Raw genomic sequence first — 20,951 nt, 5'->3', positions numbered from 1 at the left:
TGGTCCCGGCGGGGCTCGAACCCGCGACCTTCGGCTCATAAGACCAACGCTCTAACCAACTGAGCTACGGGACCCGTTTAATATGTCAGGTTTTTTAGATGTTAGAAAAAGAAAAATACATTTGAAGGAGGTTTTAATAAAACAAATCTAGAAATCAGTTGGTCCTGCCAGAACTCGAACTGCGATCTTCGGCTTATTAGAATAACACTCTAACCAACTGAGCTACAGAACCCTTGGATGTAGTAATTCATCTTTATTTCTACTAATTTATTTCGAATTGAAATGATATTACTCATTAATTATTAAACTAATTAATTATATATTTAACATTGCATATGTAGTGTTGTTTTATTTTTTTTTCATTATTTCAGATAAAATAAAATAAAAGTTATTGAGCATGGATCAAATATATTGAAAAAAAATTTAAAATGTTTAAATCTAAGAAGGAAAATATTCATTGTATTGGATACAATTAATACTATTATTGATATAATAAAAATTTATAAGTTTATATGGTTCCTTTGCTACCTTAGCACAAATTAACAAGGATCAAATATATTGAAAGAAAACTTAAGATCTTTATATTTAAGAAAGAAAATATATTTATTGTATTGGATATAGTTAATATTACTACTAATATAATAAGTATATTGTTATAGAGTTAAGTTGAATGAGATTCAAATTAGAACTATATAATATGGGAGAATTAATGCATTTGAATATGATTCGTTTAATTCGAATGAAGTTCAAATTAAAAATATATAATAGGAGAATTAATAAATTCAAATAATTGAACATTTTAATGTGAGATATTGAAATAGATATTTATAATTATAATTAATATGATCAAATTTTAAAATAGATAATATAATTAAATAGGTTTATCCTAATTAGATAAGATTTAATCTAATTAAGGCTTATATAAAGGTCCTTAGAGAGTCCTCATAGATATAATTATTCCGCATAAAATTCTCTAACAAAATATAGAGGATAGTTCTTTAGGAACTCTCCCTCCCTAATTCCTTCATATCTTTCAAAGGAGACTCCTACAAACCAGATTCTTGCCAAAGTCATAGAGAGAAAGAAGAGAACATCATTTGAAGAAACATCTTACTGCAACTACGTGTCTACAAAGATATGTTTATCTTATGCTTAACCGATTTACTTTTTTTTTTACTCTAAAAAAAAATTAAAGCATTCAATTCTATTGCTTCCGTTGCAAGATCAAAGCGTTCGATCCTATATATAAATATACACATAATAAGTTATAAAGGGACATTTGGTATGACATTCTTTGGAACAACCTAAAAAATGCATGAAAAAGTCTAAACCAATGGCAGATCTATGATTATATGTTAATGGTATAATCCAAATAAGGTAAAATTAGAATTATGCCAGGCCCCTAGACTTTAAAGTGTGCAATAAATCCTTAAATTTTTAATTTTGTATTGAGTAGATACTTAAGTTTACAATTTTTTGTGACATTTAAAACTTTTTTTAAAAAAATAAAGCACAATGTAGTTTTTTGTTTTGATTTTTGAATATTAAGCATCCACACACCATTTCCATTTATTAGTTTAATGTTGCATTTTCACATTGTAGGGGTGTTTTCTTAAAATTAAAGTCGAATTTTGAAAATTAAAAAAATAATTTTAAAAAACTTGTTTTTGTTTTTGAAATTTGACTAAGAACTCTAATATGTCTACATAGAAAATATGTAATCATGAGAAAAATTTGTGAGAAGACAATTAAATAAACATAATTTTTAAAAAACTCAAAACCAAATAGTTATCAACTGAGCATAAATGTTACATAATACATAAATTTTAGTTTGGTGTAGAGTAAGATTTCAAATATTTTTTTGAAGACAGGTATCTCTTAGGTATGATATTAGAACTTTCAAATTAGTGATAAATTAGATTTTCTATAATATAATAATTAATTTTTTGTTTTAAAAGTACGCCCACCACCCTGTATTGGGGTTATTTAGATTTGTGGGGAGATTTTGAAACTTAATAGAGAAAAATGGGTCGTTTGAACTTCTTTAGGGAAAATAGGGTCTTTTTTTTTTTTTTGTCTCCAAATGCATCTCTTCGATAATATTTTTTTTTCTCGGATTGAATACGTTTTTTTTTAAAAAAAAAGATGCGTCTTTTGAAGAGACGCATTCCTAAAAAAAAAAAATAATAAAATATTTTTGCTTTTATTTTCTTTAAAATTCTTTTAACAACCCGAAACCCAACTCTTTCATTACTTATGTTTTTTTTATGGTTAATAATATTTCATTTATTTAATTCTAAATCATTGTTACCTAAAATCAACTATTTCACTAATCTCGTTTTTTTATTCTGATAGTAATATTACTAGTTTTTTAACAGTATAAACAATAATGTTATTTTGAGGTTAAGAAATTTCTATGATTGATTTTATATACTCAATATTAATTTTTAATTTCAAATTATTGTTTTTGTTTAAAGTTATTAGAAACTTATGCAAAAATATAGATATTAACTTTCAACTATTGTAAATAATATTCAAGGTTATTTAGGATGTGTTGTCGACTGCAAGTGCATTTTCGTAATTGAATTTCATTAATAAATTTAATCATAGGTACAATGTTCTTTATTCACGATTGGAAGAAGATTCTCTATTACGCCTAGATCGATCATGTTGAGTGACATAGTGTCCACGATCGCCACACCCTCTTATACTTGATGGTTGACTTTCCTCTGCAAAGTGTAGACCCTCACTACGTTGTCGATATGTCACATACTGGTCATGGACATTTGGATGGACATGTGAAGTTTGTCCTTCTTTTATACTTAGTGTACTGAGGGTTGTTGGAAAAAATTCAAATGTTGAGGGAGAGGACATCATGGAAGTATGTGTAAAATGATTGAGTGGCGTTATTGGATATTCATTCTGAACATTAGGTCGAATAGGAACATCCTCATGTCTTGTTGGATCACCTTGTTCTTCCATTGGAACATCACCATCGAAATTTCGCACTCGATATATTGAGGTGAGTCTATGCAAGACCCTTTGAGCAGATAATAGCAAATTTGGAAGCTCGACCTGAAAAAGAATTGAATAACAAATTAATGACTTTAAAATTTATTTTGGTGTGCAATGAAGAAATAAAATCAATCAATCCTAATAAATAATAAACTCATACCGACAAGTGATAGGATGCTCCTACTTTAGTTATGTACCGCCTCCTCACAATGGAATACCATTCAATATATCTAGGCTTGGTACCTACACCGTTGTTAATAGAAGGTCCATTAACAACCAAACTCTGTCGATTTTCCCAGATTGAAATTTGACGAGCCAAATATGCAATCCAGTCTTGCTCATGCCTACCCCTTAGATCATGTGAATGAAGTCGGACGTCTGTGTTGCAAGGTTGAGGAATTTGTTGCAACATCTCAAATTAACACATCACACGATCTGGGTGATGCCACTCCACAACGAAGAAGCATATGAGTGGACATCTGAATGTTCGTATCTCATTACCATCGAGACAGTATGACAACAATAGTTGGATAAGATGATTATATGACTCCCAAATAATCTGCATGCATATGTGTCAAAATATGAATTAACCAGAAGATCGAAATATTATGAATATATGATATATGAATGAATAAAATGAATAAAATATTACCTGATTAGACACATGTGTATCTAATATGTGTCTATATTGTATTAGAACATGCGTCAGTGCTCTAATTACAGAAAAGTTGTCATTCCATCTACAATAATCACAAGTTGAATTTTAGCTATTAATATTTCATAATGAACACAACAATAATGAGGTAAATATGCTTACCTTATTGCAAGTGGTCTGTCACCTAAGTTGTGTCTCGTATCTATGGAGCCGTCAAGACGCTAGAAGAGGAAATCGGTCCCATGCCCAAATTTGTAGCAATAAAAGTGGGCCTGCAATGTCTTTTCCATCTATAACTGCACCATTGCATAGTTGCTTATACAATCATGCAAGACAACCAGCGCCCCAACTGTAAATCTTGGCAACATCAAAATCTACCAAGAGAAGAAGATACATCATGTGCACTCTGCTATTGGATTTGTCATAAAATATCAATCCTCCAATCAACGTGAGAATATATACTTGAGCATATCGTTGCAGGTCCTCTTCATCTGCATGGTCTGGTAGATGGGCGAAGTTGTTAAATTGATCAATTAACCATGACAGGCTTAGATGGCCTCCCTTAAGAACGGCGTCATTTGTGGTTATGCCTAAGGGCACAAAGTTGTTCTCAGTCATAATTTAGAGACCCGATCAATGGTCTTCCATTAATTGGGAGTCCAAATTGGATGACTACATCTTTAAGTGTAATTGTACACTCTCCATGCAACATGTGGAAAGTGTGTGTCTCCATGCATATAACATAAAATTCCACAACGTCCATCGTAGTTTGGCCAATGCAATCTGATATTTATCTTATTATGTAAGTATATATTAGGCCAACTATATTAATGTGTTATTATTATTTTTTTTTAAAATATGTAAAAATAAAAGAATGTTTTTTTAAAAAATAATAACTACCTTCAAACAAAATAATAATAAAAAGTAGGTACAAAATCATGATAAATATTGTTACTAAGACATGCATCATCATTTGACTATAAATCAATGATAAATATTCTTTTATATTGACATGAATCTTTGTTCTTTAATCATCATAAAATTTACAATATTAAGGTGAATAATTCAAAATAAATTGACTAGATAAACAATAAACATAACAATAACAATACAATATTACTAACAATAAAATTAATATTAACATTCAAACATTTAATATTCAACAATCAATACATCATTTCAAATAATAGTAAATAATTATATATATATAACATTTAAATGACTTGATTGTTGAGTTTTCTCAGAAATAATAGTCACGGTAAAAAAAAAAATCAATACAAAATTATGGACATTTTACATTTTTGTTTCATTTCAGAAATAAAACGTAAAACAAATTCTCCAATTAATCCGTTATAAAATAAAATGTTTTAGTTTAAATCTAATGCCACTATTAACTTTAAATTCTTTCTTTAATTCGTTTTAGCTTTTTTTCTTTTCTCTACAAAATAAAGTAATATCACTATTTTTTTTCCCATTAGGAACATATTCTTAATTTTATATTAAAAACTACTAATAAATTTTAAAATTTTGGCAAAATTAAAAAGATTTAAATATAAATTTTACATTTAAAAAGATTTATTTTTTCCATTAAAAATATATTTAAATACCTATTTTTAGATTTCGTTAAAATTTTCTTTGAACGTGAATTAAAGATAATTTTTTATTTTAAAAAATTTGAGTTAGATTATTTTTACTAAAAGTATGAAAAAAAAACATTATTTTTACTATGTAATATTTTTTTTTATTAATGACTTTTTTATATGTTTAAACGTAAATAATTTGAGACTATGATGTAATATTTTCAAAATTATAGTCAAATATTCTAAACTTTTCAAGATTTGCTTTGACGACAACGATAATAACGAAGCATACGAAGACTCACATTGAATTCTTTTTCAAACTTCAACCATTGTTAGCGATTTCATTTGGATAGACTTGGTTAGAAAATTTATACTTTTAGAACAAGGTGTGAGTTGTTTACAATTTTTTCCCAAGAATAATAGGTAGGGTTTATTTTGATTTGCTTCTTGCAAAATATGGGAAGTGATCTACATTTATATGCATGTTTTAAATAATTTAGGATGGACATACACATGTTAGGAAGATTTTCCATGCCATTTTAGATGTTGTATTTTATATTCAAAGTTTCTTTCCACATAAATTAATTTTGACATTTTCGTTGTTGATTTGGTAGCTATTTTTGTTTGATTCCATTTAAAATCACCTCAATAATTTTTTTCATCCTCCAAAAAAAACTACCAAAGTAGCAACAAAATTGCAAGGTAATTATTTTTAAAGAAGTAGATAAAAACCAAAGAAGACATACCAACCAGCAGTAAAGCGGACTACATTAAAGTTTATTATATTTATTAGAGTTATTTTTAATACTTAACCCCAATATATATAACACAATGTTAATTACATGTAATTCTCCCTTATGATAATCCACTATAAAAAAATATATCAACTTATTAAAAGAAAAATATTGCCCCTTACCAAAAAAAAGTTTGAATAATGGTTTGTGAAACTTTTGTTCAATATAATATCCACTGTAAACAAAATAAACATTAAAAAAATCAGTAAAAGTTATCAAAAACTTAATTCTTTGTTGAATAACAAAAATATATCAACTTATCAAATAAAATACTACATTGAAACAAATTAATAATATGAAGGTGGAAATGAAGGTAGAAGATGATCGGTATTTGAAAATAAATAAAGAAGGTGGCAGAAATGAAGGAAATTTTGTTTTGGGTGAAGATAAAATGAGGGCTTGGGGAAGATGAATTTCTTTTGGGTGAAGATGAAATGAGGACTTCTTTATGATGGAAGGAGGCAAAAGAAGACAAAAATGGTCCGAATGTATATATATATTGCGGAGAAAAAACATAATAAAATTTAAAATATAATACAAATAAAATCATAATACTCCTCAGGATTTTGATATTATAATACAAATAAAAAAATGAAACCCCTTGGTTTTATGATACAAATAAAAAAAATGAAAACTTGATTTGAGGTTTATATATATATTTAGAGAGAGGGATTAGAACTATCTTCGTGCATTTGAGTCAATCATCCAATATATGAGATATAGGAATTTGAACCAATGATAAAAAAAAATGAATCCGTTGAACTATGCTCATTTTAGCACTTAAAGCTAAAAACTTCACAAGTGTTTTATATTTTGATAACATAAAATCATAATACCTTTCAAGATTTTGATATTATAGAGTTCATCTATCTTATAGAAAGTGTGAATCCCTTTGGTTTTTCTAATGTGAGATTCTGAATAAGATATTGTCTCTTTTGGGTTCACCATTCTTGATTGGATTACAATTTCTTCTTATTGGATCGACAATACCCATTTGTACTTTATGGACTCTAATACCATATTTGATAGAGGGCTCATTCTCAAAATCATTTGGCGAATAAAATGAGTAGCCTATCTATCTTATAAGCAGTGTGAATCCTCTTTGAATTTTCTAATGTGGGATTCTCAACAGTTATTGAGCTGTTTTTTTTTTCTTGTAAAAAGCATAAATGCTTAAAAATATAGGTTAAATTACAATTTAATCATTTAATTTTTAAGATTTGTTTTAAGTAAAAAAAACACTGTAAAAGAAAAAACTAATTTGTGCCAACTAAATCTATGAACTTTGAATTTATGTCTAATATGTTTTTGAACTTTAAAAAATGTCTCCTAAATTCTTTAACTTTTAATTTTATATCTAATAAACGTTGAAACTTTTAGATAGAGATGTTTATTTATTTTTATTTTTTTTAATTTTTCCTTGGGGACTCACCCCTGATAAAAGAAACTGTAAAAAAAAATATAATTTTTTTTTGGGGGATTTTGGGAGAGGAAATAATATATTGATTGTTGAATTCTAGTAAAACAAAACTAAATTGAGGGAGATCCAAAATGTAATTGCAAATCTAGTGCTGGAAACTCCAAAAAAGATTATACCTTTTTCCTATATTTTACACAATTTCAATGTTAAAAGCTACAAAATAATTTGTTGTCACACGCCAAGATATAAATATCATATAAGTTTTTCTCAATTTTTTAGTTTTTATATTTTAAAATCTATGTATTGAATTTTTTTTTGAAAATTTATGTAATAAAGCATAATACTGTCATTGTTATTACTTTTATATAATTAACTCTAAATAAATATGGAGAGATATTTTAAAAAGAAAACAACGATAGAGACTATAGAGTCATTATTTTCAAAAAAGAAAAATATATCTCCAATAGATTTTATGCGAAAATCAAATTACAAAAATTAGCCACAGATTTTGGTTTAATAACTACAATTTATGAATTGATTAATATATAAATTAAATTTTCTCGATTAAGATTTATACAAAAATCAATAGGACTTGATTGTATAATCAAATAAGAGAGAAATCAACAAATGAATAATTGTCTTAAAGCATATATAAAGAAAAATTTGTTGGATAAGTTATATAGAAAGTCATCATGGATTGATTTCAAAACATGAAATCTTGTAGAGGACAACTATAATATGTATTAAATTAGCTAATTTACAAAGCTATGAATACTTTTTATATTTTTCTTTACCTTTTTTTATTACATGGTGTTCACCTATATAAAATTTTTGATTCACTGCCATTTAACTGAACATATCATTAAATTGAAATGTCCAATTCAAACTTATCTAACTTGGAAAATTGAATTAATTAATTTAAATAAAAATGGGAATTTAACTTTTTAATTAAATTTTTTCTATAGTGGTAATTTAAGTTAATTGTTTTTTTTTTTCTTTTTTTCTTTTTTAAAAAAAACATTTCAAGAAAAATTTCTGATGGGACCCTATTTCAACAAATTTTTTGTGGAAATCTTCGCCCCAAACTCCACAAAATTAAATAGAGAAATTTGCAGGAACGAAAATGAGTATTTTAAAAATTAAAATAAATTGATTAAATTTATTTTACAAATTTATTAGACACAAAATCAAGAACGGTTTTAAAAGTTAAGTAGGTAGATTAAATGTTGGGATGAGTTAATAGAGAGATGGGTAAAGATTGAGGACTATAAAAGGTAAGGGTATGAAGGAGAGAAAGAGATGAATTGCATTGCATACAAATGTTGAAAGAAGAGCTATAAAAGGAGGAGGAGCCCACAATTTGGATTCTAAAAGATCATTCCCCATATGAAAGAAAACAAAAACAAACCCAAACCTAAAAAGATGAATTGGGTTGTAAAGTTAGCTTGGCCTTGAGCTCTTTTTGGAACTAAAATCCATAATTTCAGAGAGAGAAATATCTCAAATATGGGTTTTAGATTTACATGGAAAGGAACCCACAAACAAATTGTATTTGTAAGTAATGGATCACACACACAGAAAAGAGTGATTTCATTTTCACAAGAGTCGGTCTAGGAATGAAATGAGGAGTAGAGCGACGATTTTGGCGACTTAATCGTTTCCAAAAATCCTCACTTTGTATTGTAATCTAATCTTAATGTTTGATCTTTTATTTTTCTTGTTCTTGATCTTCGACTGATTTGATTTTTTTTCCCCTTCATTTCTCTCAGACATGCAACTGGATTTGAGAAGAATCTAATTCGCTCTCTGTTTGTTTAATCTTTTTTTCCTCTTTTTTTTTTTTTTTTGTTCATTTCGCTTTGGTAGCTCCGCTCGCTCTATATTTTGTCCATAGATTTCTCAGTTTTATTGGGTTTTTATTGCTCGTTTCTCGTTTTTCCCCATTTGGGTTTTGTTTGTTGAGAGTTCCCTATGCTTTGTTAAGTGGAAATAGTGAGTTTGCTTTAGATGTATTGTTGCTGGGCTTTTAGTTATAGTAGTGGAATAACCTTGTTTAGAAACTAGGGTGTGTTGGAATACTGGTTTCTGTTTTGAAGTCTAGATGGAAGATGATAGGAATGGGAGACGAGGAGCAAAAACAGAGGTGTTATAATAATAGATTTGGAAGTTTTGGGACAATTGGTGGTATTAGTGGTAGATCTTCTTCTAAGAAACTAAAACCCAAGCCTAAGAAAGTTCCACAAAGAGGACTTGGTGTTGCACAGCTTGAGAAGATTAGATTAGAGGAACAACAGAAGAATGATGCAGCTCCTGCAATTTTCTCATCCTCTTCTCCATTGTCACCAACCAAATCCTCCTCTTATTTGTCTTTACCGGTTCCTAGTTTTCGTCAATCGAACCGGTCGCCGTCATTCCTTTCACCACCTCCGGTGAATCTCTCCTCTTCCACCTCAATGTTTGGGCCACCTTTGCCTGTTTTAAACATGGATGTTAAAGATTCTTTCACTGTTCCATTGGTGGATCAAGCAAATAGTGGTGGATCTGAAACTGGGTTGTCTGCAGTTACAATTTTGGAGCAAGGAAATGCTATCAAATGGCAGAGTTCTTGTGAATACTATCTTGAGAAGGAAAATTACGGGGTTGATCCCGGTTTGGCATTTCGTTCGAATTTTGATTTCCCTTATGAAACTAACCCTGGCGGGCCTTCCAACGAACTCCAAAGAGCACAGCAAAATCAAGCACCTTCTCCGCTGGTAATGCATGAGTTTTCTTTTCTTTTCTTTTTTTTTTTTTTTGAATGCCTATTTAATACTTCTTAAAACAAACTTCGTGCTTTTGAATAAGAGACCAATTTGATTAATGGAACTTGCAGGTGAATCTGTCATCAACAACTTCACTGTCTTCTGGTCTAAATGTCCAGATAGAGCCCCCTTCAAACCAAAGCTATTGTTATGGAAACTACTCAACCATCTGGGCAGACAAGGAAGAGAAGGTGAGTTCAATTACTTTACTTGGATTTATTTTCATTATGATTATGTAAAGAATTCAAGCACCACTGAAAAATGCTGTATGTGTCAAAATATGTGAATGATTGTGTAAATTATGTAGTTACAGATGTTTGGCATGAATAGATTGCCCCGCTTTTCTCCAGACAATCCAACTGAACCGATGTTCGATTACAACCATTCTTCCTTCAATGTTCCAAATAGATCCGATGATTCAACATTGCACGGCAATGGAAGCGCACTGAGTTTTCGGTAAGACAGTCTGATTTGATCATGCTCAATATGCTTTAGATATAAAGTCATAGTTGCCAAGAATATTTTTTCAATATGCAGAGAGGATCATGTGCGGAGCTTATCTGCACCAAGTTCCTTGGAAAACATCAAAGATGACGATTTTAATGGAAACTTCCTTACCCTTGCTTCGCTTGCTACTTGTTGGACATCATGTCCAAGCTCTAGTATTGTCAAATGTCCTCCAACTTATCCTCTTCTGCAGAATCTTATGGATTCCGATTCGGAACTGCATCCTTTTCAGGTGAGATATGAGAGTGCATAATGGTTTAGATTGCTTTGGTGTTCTGTCTTTTGCTGAATTACTTTTCTTTTTTGTTTGATATTTCGAAGGGAGGATTGAAACCTGTCGGATTGGCCAAAAAGCAGCCTTTCTACAGCTTCCTCCCACCAGCAGAGGTGAAAACTGGGAAAGAAACTGCCATTTCTATGAACAAGTGCAATGGGGAAGTAGGAGAAAGACTTGATTTAGATTTGAAGTTGTAGAAGCTACAGCCTAATGTTATCTTGTACCCACAGTGCTTTGTGTTCATATCTTAGAAATCCCCATTGCTACAGAACCTGTATGTTACCAACCCTTTTACAAGCTCTGTTTTTGCTTAAATTAAGTAGGTTTAAATTATGCAGTTTCGTGTAAGAAACCCAAAATTTTAGCCTGAAGTTGGTTTCTTTGTTGCTTTTTCTGTTTTTGGTTTTTTGGTTTTACATTTCTGCAAACCACAGTTTTGATGATTCAGATTCAAAATTAAAAAAAAAAAAAAAAACAAAACAAAAAAAAGAAGAAGAAGAAGAAAGAATCAATCTAAAACTAGATTTAAAATTCTGATCTCCCTTTCTTTTTCTTACTTTTCTCTCTTTACCATTTCTTTTTCCTGTTCTAAACCTGATCCAAAAATTGAGACCAAAATATCGAACACCCGAATTTTAAGAAAATGTCAAATGACCCAATATCAAATTTGGGTGAAATTATCAAAACAATACTATCGGGCACGTGGAATGACCTCTTGCTCTCATACTCTCCCTCCATCGTTCCTCTCTCACAGATCTATTGTCTCGCTCGCTCGTGTTTGGTCTTGTTCTTGGTCTTGTTCCATCCGCACTTTGTGATCTTGCTATACTTGAAATTTGTTGCGTCGGAGTTGTCGTGTGTTGCAACGTTGGAGGTGTGGCCGTCTTCGATCTAGAAGAAAAAGAAGACGATGCGGTCTAACGTAATTTTACTTATCTATGACATCATCATTTGGCTTTTTTTTTAAAAAAAAATAAAAAATAAAAAAAAAATAAAAAATAATATTGGGTTACTTTGCATTTTTGACCTAATTTTTAGGTCATCACTACAATTATTCCTTAAATTTCTCGACTTTTTTCTCTACAAATTCTCTTAATTTTTTTCACATATAACTCCTACCTTCTTTCTACTATTTTTTTCCCTCTTGAAACGAATATTTGCCTCTTCTATCATGTCTGTACTTTTTAAAATAATAATAATAATAATAATAATAATTAAAAGAAAAGAAAAAGAAGGAAAGAAAGAAAAAGAAAAACTAAAAACAGTTCTCAGGTATGTTGAAACAGAAAATGATCACCTGTGGTATTTTCCTTTTAAAAAACACAGAAATTCAAAATGGTTTTAAATAGGGTTTGAAAGTTTTTGGTACTTTCCCCCCCAAGAAACTAGAAATAGTTGAATCGACCTTAAAATTTAAGAAAGAAAGTTTCATTAAGAGATTAGGTGATATTTCCTTCAACAAATGGTTTCTTTTTGAAAAGATTTCATTCCCTATTGAACATCAGAAAAGAGAGAAAAAGAAAAATCATTATAAAAACTTTGAGCATGTTTGAGAGTGATTTTCAAATATATAATATCACTTGTAATTAACAAGATTTAACATAATAAGTAAAAGAAACACACAATTCTTAAAGAGTTCACCATGTTCTAACTTGTTCATTAGATATTTATACCTTAGTAGTTGACTTGTGAGAATTATGATTTGAAATTGATTATTTCAGGAATAGATTATGCTCATTATTTTACTTTACTTGCTACATCATACCAACACAAGAATGAAGCAAATTAAGTAGAGCAGAACAGTAGTTGTATAACATAGCCTCAGCAGAGAGTATGTGCAAAGATATCCGAAAATATAAATGAACAAACCCCCTGAATATAACTCAAAACACCAACTGATCTATGACCAACCAAAGACATAATCAAGAACATAGACCAGCACAAGAGACAGGGGGTAGAGAAGGAGAGCCACCAGAGCTGTCCAGAGTGGGAAGGCAGTTCGGAAGCTACCGAGAACTCCCATTATAATCGTAACGACGAGAATGACCAGCACTTCAGATGAAAAGTTCCAAACCAATCCTCTCACGTAAACAAGAGCCAAGAAGACTGATAGGCAGAGGACATTGTTCATTGTCACTGCTCCATATAGCTGCACCATGAAAGCTTAGAGATCAATCATATTCCAAGTCCTTCCTATTTTCTTTTCTACCAGTCCTCAGCATAAATGAACTATGGGTAAAGAAATGAAATGTTAAGTATAAAAGAGAACAAACCTCAGAAAATGTTAATGAGGCAGTTTTTCGCTTATCACGGCTTGCAAAGATTATAGCAGAGACTGCTTCACTGGAGTTGGTTGCTAATGGAAGAGCGATAAATGAAATAAAGAATGCGGGAATGCTAGTCGCATTGGAGAAGTTATGTACGACGTCAACCAAAGGGTCAGCAAAGGCAGCAGCAATGGCAGTTCCAAGTAACAAGAAGAGTATAGCTTTGATCAAGACCCCCTTGCCCTCCTCCACTCCCTCTACGACCTCATCGCTCTGTTCCCCGACATCCAGCAAATCATGCTCTCTCTTTGTTTCCTGTAGATACATTGGGGCATGCTTCAGAAAAGCGACCTTAAAAATTAAAAGGAAAAGCGAACAGATTACAACTTACTTGATGAAAGTTATGCAGGTACTTCATTGTGTGAGGACCATCATCACCTTTGCCAGGTCTTGAACCTTGTACTTGAGTAAGCCACCTAATGATTCCATTGCCAAACTCAGTTGCATTAACATGGGAATCACGAGAAGTATCAAAGTCATTCATTATTTTGTTAACAGCGTCATCATGATCTAAGTCGATCTCCTCAAACTGAATGCCAACAATTAGTGCTCTCAGTTCAGAAGCGGAAAGTAGTCCATCCTTGTTCTCATCAATGCTTGAAAATAACCTGTCGTTATGTTCATTGAGAAACTATCAGCATCTGGTAAAATAAAAAGGCGATGATAAAAATGAACAATTGAACTTTTTGTTCCAACGAACTTGTCTATTATTTCTTTATCTGGCTCCCCATTTTCTCTCAGGAGTCTTCCAAGTGATTGCTGTTTTAAATGTCTTAAAAGTCCAAATATAACATGCTTGTGCTTGACAAAGGCAAGTTTCCTCCTTTGAATCCATGGTTGGAAGACCTGAAGAAATTTTCTCACCTCATGAAGTAGGATATAATTGAGGTACAATGTCAAACATCAATAAATGAGAAAAGAAAAAAACGGCAACGGCAACAAATCAAGATAAAAGGAACTAAATGTCTTATCATTTAATCAAGGTCTACATCAGGTTATATATATAATATATATATATAAACAACTTTCATTGGAAAAAAATAAAAGAATGCAAGGGCATACAAAAAAACAAGCACCCAGAAACAAACCCTCTACAGAAAGGGTTTAACAGGGTCTAGAACAAAGTGTACGCCAACACGTTGTGAAGGTCTTGACCCTTCCATTGCAGCTATAACTTTTGGACTCTGGAAGATTATTAGAATGGCTACATATGTTTCTTGCTCACCGAATTTGGCATGTTTGAATGGAAGGTAAGCTTATTCAAGTTAGCATTTATCTTTAAAACATGGTAATCTGTAATTGTGGGTCTTTTAATTTTCCGATATTGTGTGGACAACAAATTCCAAAAAATGAAAATAAAATTTTGGGTAAACTGTAAAAGAAAGAAAAGGCACCTGGTAAAGGCAATAGATAATGAACATTGAAACGGAGATAATAAGAGCAATCAACACTGCCAAGTGCCTTCCTGATGTTGAATTGAGCATTTGTGGAAGTTGAACTATTAAAAATGGAAAAACAGATATAACCATAATCCTGGCAGCATAGCTGGTCCAGATATCAGTACTGACTCCAGATTCTGTCATAGAAAAAATTCCAACGTAAATTTATGCATCGACTATATGCAGATGAAGAACAGAACTTTTACTAGGCAATTGATAGAATATATCTTATATATATAAAACCATATAACATACGGAAATTCAAAACCAATTCAGCTGACACAATACCAAGTGTGATCAAATGGAACAGTGACCGAGAGTTGACCCTCAGAACGAAATCAATTGGAAGTGCAAAGATGAAGCATTAAGATGCAACCACGCACTAACAGCTTTAGGTATGTTCTTGAGATGAAAAACTGGGGTCGCCCAACATGTAAGACTACGTAAGTTTACTTTAATTGACGCTTGCAAATATCTTCACCAAGATTATCTAATCTTCAGTTTCTATACGATAGGAAGAGTAGATAACACGAGAAATTGCCATCGTCACAAGTCACGACTAAAACTATAGAAGTTGCCTGTGGTCAATGACAAAACTCACATAACACCTTTAATACTACTCAAAATGTCCTCTTTTTTTTTTTTTTGTAAGTCTTGATCATCCGCTAAAATGAGCAAAGTTCAACTGACATAAAGTGTGTACTATTGATCAAAAGGTCTAAGCTTTGAAAAACAAAGACATATAGGAACACAAACAGACACCTTGGAATTTCTTCTGGTGCAAAAGTATTAAAGAAAACATATGGCAATATATAACAGTTGAATATAACCAAGACAAAATGACATACCAGTCAAGCTAAACCCTTTTGTATCCTGTGAATCTATGGCAACTGAATCTTGAAGGTCACACTTCCCAACAATCACACATGTACCCCAGATCAGTGTAAGAAGCATGACAGTTGAACCAGCTAGCAGGCCCATTCCAACGGAGACTTGGCTTTGTGCAACTTCAGCACTTCCTGCAAGACCAGAAACTATAGAAAGGAGAAGATTAGAGGGTTTTAGTTTTATCATATCTGTCATTTGTCACTAACAAAATGGAACAAGAGAGAATCAAAACAATAAACATTCGAACGAAAGGGGCCAATTCAAACTTAGAAACTCGGTGCTTTTTATCACCTTTCATATTCTAATAAGTTCATTTAATCAAACTTCCATTGGTGAAAGTCTAGATATCTATTAGCCCAGAAAAAAAATGTCAACAAAAAATATAAACCCAAAAAATATGGAGTTAAGGATTACATAACCCATCATTTAAAAACCGCTAAAGAAAAGGATGGTCCATTTTGAAAACATAGGGAAAAATGGCTAAACTGAAATTTTCGAATAAATAGAGCCCAGTTTGGGACTAATGGCTGAGCTTTTGAAAAGATGACATCCAAGAAAAAGAGATGAGAATCGTTCAGGTTCTTGATGTTGAGCTCTAACCGACAAGGTATCAAAGTAGCAAAAATTGAAGTACGATAAAGTTTGAACCAACGAATAGCCACAAAAGTGAGTTATAGCAAAAGCAAAGAGATGCCCAACCCAAGCAAAACCAAAGTAGAGGCATAACAGCAAATAGAACATCAACAACAAGCACCCCCACCTTTATTTTATAATACTCAAACCATTTATGAAACTTTTGGGGGTCAATTACCGAAACTTTTTCTAGAAAAAGTAGCCAAGAAAAAAAGAAAACAAAACCGACCATACATTTCACAATTTTAATGATATTTCCACCGCGTTTATGTAAAATCTGATTCAGTTTCTGCGATCAAACAGTTCATGGGGAAATGAACAAATGAAAAATGAAAGTAAAATATAGATCTATCACTTATTTTCCACAGACCCCTACCCGATTTACTAAACCATATAGCCTTCGCCTGGATCATAAAAAACAGAACCACGCCTCAAATTCACAAATAAAACGATCAAGTTTTCGAGAAAACGTATGGACCACACCATTTGATTTCGCAGGACATTTCGATTACAGGTCAAAACTCATTAAAGTGCAAAAGAAATAAAGAAGAGAAATTGAAAGAAGCAACAAGTACCGAGAATCAGCATAGCATCAGGAAGAGCACCAAGCGCAGGAAGGAACAATCCCCCCACAATTCCAGGTCCCAAGATCTCCAACAGGAGCTCGCTTCCAGTAGACAAGTACTTAGCAGCTAAGAACATCAAATATCCATAAACGATGATCAAAAAGAGATTCCCCAAAGCAGTGGTGGTACAGGGAAGAAACCCATAAGACTGCTCGCAAGACTCCTCCTCTGGTGCAGAGAATGAAGATAGTGTATTGAGATGCAGATATGGGGGTTCCTGCAATTCATTGACGCCATCGGAGACTAGATCGGAGGAGGAGGAGGAAGTGAGGGAAGAAATGGAAGCGAGGCGGGAGCTATGGGATTGGGAACAGAGGATGAGGAAGAAGAGGAAGAAGAGGAGATGCAGAGGAGATGAGGACATGGTTTTTTGAGGCAAAATCTGGAGGTCCGGCGAGAGAGAAGAAGTGGGTGTAAGGAAGAAAATGGTGGGTGTAGCTTAAAAGAAGGATTGGTTGGATTGTGACACAGAGAGATTCGACTTGTACCGTTGGGATCCACGTCGCTGAGAGAACGATCCTCTCTGTGAGGAAGATGAAGGAATTTCGTTATATAATATTAACAATAATAAAATTCGTCTCACAATTTCCCCATCATTTATTTAAAATAAGAAAAAAAGAAAAAAAAAAAAAAAAACTCTTTTACTAAAAATATTTTCAAATTATAAATTCTTTGGAATTTCAATCAATAAATGAAATAGTGTAGTACTGAGAACTTGGATCACAGTCAAATAGTCATTTTTAGATTATCTATTTATTTTTAATTTTTATAAAAGTTGAGAGAGGTAAAATTTAAAGATGTATACATATAATAAATATTTTAGCCTTACTTTGATTATATAAACTATAAAGTAAAAATTCTCTTTACTGCAAGAATCAAATAGTTTGGAAAAAACACAACTCAATCCAAAATAATTTACAATAAAGTTTTATTTTATTTTTAGGTGAGGAACTTAGAAATCGAATGAAACTTTATATCAAATCAACTCGAGCATAACTTAACGAGTAAAATATAAATTATTATTTTAAAGATAGATGGTATTTCATCTTTATCTTTATATTTCACTTTTCACTTTTATTTCTTTTTGTTTTTAGGTTTCGTAATTTATATTTTTAACCCTTTTTTTTTGTTGTTGCTAAATACTTACTATTTTTTAAAAAAAGAATTAAATACTTATTTCCATATTTGGTGACAATATTTATTAATTAATTTTAAATAGATAGATTAATTTTTCACTATTTTTACATCATTATTAAAATTAATTATTTTAAATTAATCGACAAAGGCTAAAAGTAAACATTAGTAGAAATTTGAGGGTAAACTATAAAATATTGAAACTTGTGGACCTTGTAGAAATTAGTCTCAAAACTAAAGGATCAAAACATATTTTTCAAAAAAATAAAAAATAAATAAAAAAAAGAAAAAGAAAATAATAAAGACCTTATTCCTTTCCTGGATTTCATATAGAACGGTTTATTTGTTGATAATTGGAGGTTAACGTATATTTCAAGTCAAAGAAGATAATAAATAAGTAGAAGAGACGTGATTTAAATCACAATAGAAAGTTTCAATCCCTCTAAGTTGTATGATAAATATCTCTAAAAATCTAATATTAGAAAAGATATTCAAAGGATGTAATTTTTAAAATGACGCTAAAATCGTTATTGATATTATTTAACCTATGCTCTAATTTATCTTAGAGTTTGATATTCAAGTCATTATGTATGGTTTCAAACATTTGATGACTTAGAATTTAAATATTTACCTGCCAAATAAATGAATAACATTATTGGGCTGTTCATCAGATGGTAAGAGCTTTCATATTCAACCAAAATTATTGGAAGTTGTTATTTTTCAACGATTATAAGATAAGATATTTCCATACTTGGAATGGTCCACTGGGACTGACAAGTCATATGCAATAATTTAGTCAATTAAAATTTTAATTGCCTCAATATTGGAGATTCTTGGAAGCAGTAATTGGGCATTTAGTAGAAAAATGAAAAAAAAAAAAAACCTATTGTCTTTGTTAGGAGAAAACATTTAAAATTAGGGAGTCAAAAAATTGAATGATCCAAAAAATCGATCAATCGAATCCAATCTTTACATTTTGGGTTAGTATATCAACTTATTTAAGTTGGATTGATTTCAAATAAATGAACTTTTATGAATTGAGTTGATTTATTGGCTATGAAGCATAGACACAGATACGGCTACACGATATAGATACGATCGGATACGGCGAGCCGTCAATTTCTAAAAAACTAAGATACGGATACGTCTAAGGATACGTCATTTTTTATATAGTTTTTTAATATATATATATATTTCTAAAAAACGAGGATACTTATATGATGAAGATACATTTTTTTTCTTTAAAAAAAAATCTAGGATATAGATAAATTTAGCATACAAGTTAATAACAATAGCAAAAAAAATATAATACAAACACTGAAATACAATACAAAAAAAACAACATCTAAAATGTTGAAGTACAATAGTTAATAAAATGCAATATAAAAGTGACTCATATTGCAAAGAAGAAGAAGATTAGAGCGAGAAGTATGAAGATAAACGAATAACTTATTGTTGAAGATATCCAAATGGTTTATATTTTGGTGACTTTGTGGGGACTCAAATGTGGAAATGAATTGGATGATTCTAGTCTAGGGTTCGGTCCGTTATTTTTTTTTCCTTTTTAGTTTTGGACTCAAGTAGTGAGCTTTTTAAATAGGTTGCCTAATTTTAGATTGGAAAAGATTAGATGAGTTACTTGTCTTTTTTCTTTAAAAAAAAAGTACGCATAGAAATAGATACGTCAAATCGCATGTCAGATATGTATCTGAGAAGTATCTGGAAGTATAGATACGTCAAATCGCGTGTTAGATACGTGTCTGGGAAGTATCTCAAAGTATAGTATCTGATACATGTCTGATACGGCTTCTTCGCTTCACATGAAGTATTTGTGCTTCGTAGTTGGTTCACATAATATAACTCGATCCAACTTAAACTTATTATTAACTTTAAAATATAATATAATTATTAATAGGGTTGTTTTTAAATATAGAAAAATGAACCAAAATATTTACAAAATATAGCAAAATTTTAGAACTATCAATGATGAATGTTGATAGGTACGGATAGAAGTTTATCAGTGTCTATCAACGTCTATCATTGATATTTTTAAATTTTGTTATATCTTGTAAATATTTTCAATAGTTCTACCATTTGAAATAATTTCCCTTATTTATACATATATATTGATTTTAGATTTATTTAATTTCTTTATTTTTATTCTCTAACAACTCTTAATAATAGTTTTCTAACACTTTGAAAAGAAAATCTTCAAAGAAATTTTTAATATATAAATAGAAATTGAGTTGTTAATCTTAATTCAACCTATGAAAATAATTAAATTATATTTTTACGTATTTACATTTTACTTCTTTTTAGAATAAAATTTTAAATACATGACCCGAGTAACCCGAACTAACCAAACCCAAATATTTCATGGCTGGGTTGAGTTATTTGGGGGTTGGGTTCATTTTTTTGATTGAGTTATTTAGGGATTGGGTTCATTTTTTAATAATGGTTATTTAGGTTGAGAAATTTACAATAAAAAAATTAGGTTGGGTCTAAAAAGTTCTTCAACCCAACCCAACCAATCCACCATCAAAACAAGTGTAGCTCAAATAGTATGTGCTAATAACAACTGGTATGTGGTTTGAATCTCTCGACTTGATTGTACTAAAAAAATGTGGGAGCAAGTGTAACTGTAGCAACAGGGTGGTGGAAGAATTGATCTTGTTCTTTATTTTTTAAAAACAATGAAAAAATAGAAAAAGAAAATAGTTTAATCTTGCAGTAATCAACAACTCTCTTCCTTGAGGTTGAAGGTTTGATCTTTTATCTCCCTTATTATTTTACTAAAAAAGTATCAACTTGATCTTAACTTATTGGTAATTAGCATGCAATTTCTTTCTTGAGGT

The 20,951-nt window shown here is 30.8% G+C and overlaps 2 protein-coding genes and 1 non-coding gene across 6 annotated transcripts; 1 reads left to right on the top strand and 2 right to left on the bottom strand.

The window, feature by feature from the left end:
- TRNAI-UAU lies at nt 1-74 on the bottom strand. The gene has a single exon. It is a non-coding gene; the product is annotated as a tRNA-Ile (tRNA).
- Nucleotides 75-8,789: 8,715 nt separating this feature from the next.
- On the top strand, nt 8,790-11,440 carry LOC120085628. 4 transcript variants are annotated; one of them, XM_039041724.1, is made up of 6 exons: nt 8,792-9,018; nt 9,234-10,217; nt 10,337-10,456; nt 10,573-10,721; nt 10,803-11,004; nt 11,094-11,440. In XM_039041724.1, exons 2-6 carry the CDS (start codon nt 9,573-9,575, stop codon nt 11,244-11,246), a joined length of 1,269 nt encoding a protein of 422 aa, XP_038897652.1. In that variant the 5' UTR covers nt 8,792-9,018; nt 9,234-9,572; the 3' UTR covers nt 11,247-11,440. The 4 variants fall into 4 exon arrangements, with proteins under 4 accessions (XP_038897654.1, XP_038897652.1, XP_038897651.1 ...); XM_039041726.1 differs by having other exon boundaries at nt 8,790-10,217; nt 10,579-10,721; nt 10,761-11,004; XM_039041723.1 differs by having other exon boundaries at nt 8,792-10,217.
- A 1,294-nt stretch (nt 11,441-12,734) lies between these two features.
- On the bottom strand, nt 12,735-17,518 carry LOC120085627 (sodium/calcium exchanger NCL). The gene is made up of 7 exons (XM_039041722.1): nt 16,912-17,518; nt 15,664-15,849; nt 14,771-14,952; nt 14,077-14,222; nt 13,708-13,984; nt 13,323-13,631; nt 12,735-13,198 (listed from the first exon to the last, which is right to left on the bottom strand). Exons 1-7 carry the CDS (start codon nt 17,324-17,326, stop codon nt 12,950-12,952), a joined length of 1,764 nt encoding a protein of 587 aa, XP_038897650.1. The 5' UTR covers nt 17,327-17,518; the 3' UTR covers nt 12,735-12,949.
- Between the last annotated feature and the right edge of the window lie 3,433 nt (nt 17,519-20,951).

Source organism: Benincasa hispida, chromosome 9 (assembly GCF_009727055.1).
Source record: "Benincasa hispida cultivar B227 chromosome 9, ASM972705v1, whole genome shotgun sequence".
Taxonomy (NCBI): Eukaryota; Viridiplantae; Streptophyta; class Magnoliopsida; order Cucurbitales; family Cucurbitaceae; genus Benincasa; species Benincasa hispida.
Note: the sequence above shows the minus strand (reverse complement) of the source record. Positions and strands in the feature narration are given on the sequence as shown.

What these genes read in the sequence shown, in the direction of transcription:
- LOC120085628 (XM_039041726.1), top strand. Translation starts at nt 9,573, where the DNA reads ATGATAGGAATGGGAGACGAGGAGCAAAAACAGAGGTGTTATAATAAT. An exon ending in GGAAGCGCACTGAGTTTTCG is followed by an intron (nt 10,722 to 10,760) that starts GTAAGACAGTCT and finishes AATATGCTTTAG; the next exon opens with ATATAAAGTCATAGTTGCCA. An exon ending in CGGAACTGCATCCTTTTCAG is followed by an intron (nt 11,005 to 11,093) that starts GTGAGATATGAG and finishes GATATTTCGAAG; the next exon opens with GGAGGATTGAAACCTGTCGG.
- LOC120085627 (XM_039041722.1), bottom strand. Translation starts at nt 17,326, where the DNA reads ATGTCCTCATCTCCTCTGCATCTCCTCTTCTTCCTCTTCTTCCTCATC. An exon ending in AAAAGGGTTTAGCTTGACTG is followed by an intron (nt 14,953 to 15,663) that starts GTATGTCATTTT and finishes TTTCTATGACAG; the next exon opens with AATCTGGAGTCAGTACTGAT. An exon ending in TTATCTATTGCCTTTACCAG is followed by an intron (nt 14,223 to 14,770) that starts GTGCCTTTTCTT and finishes AAATTTCTTCAG; the next exon opens with GTCTTCCAACCATGGATTCA.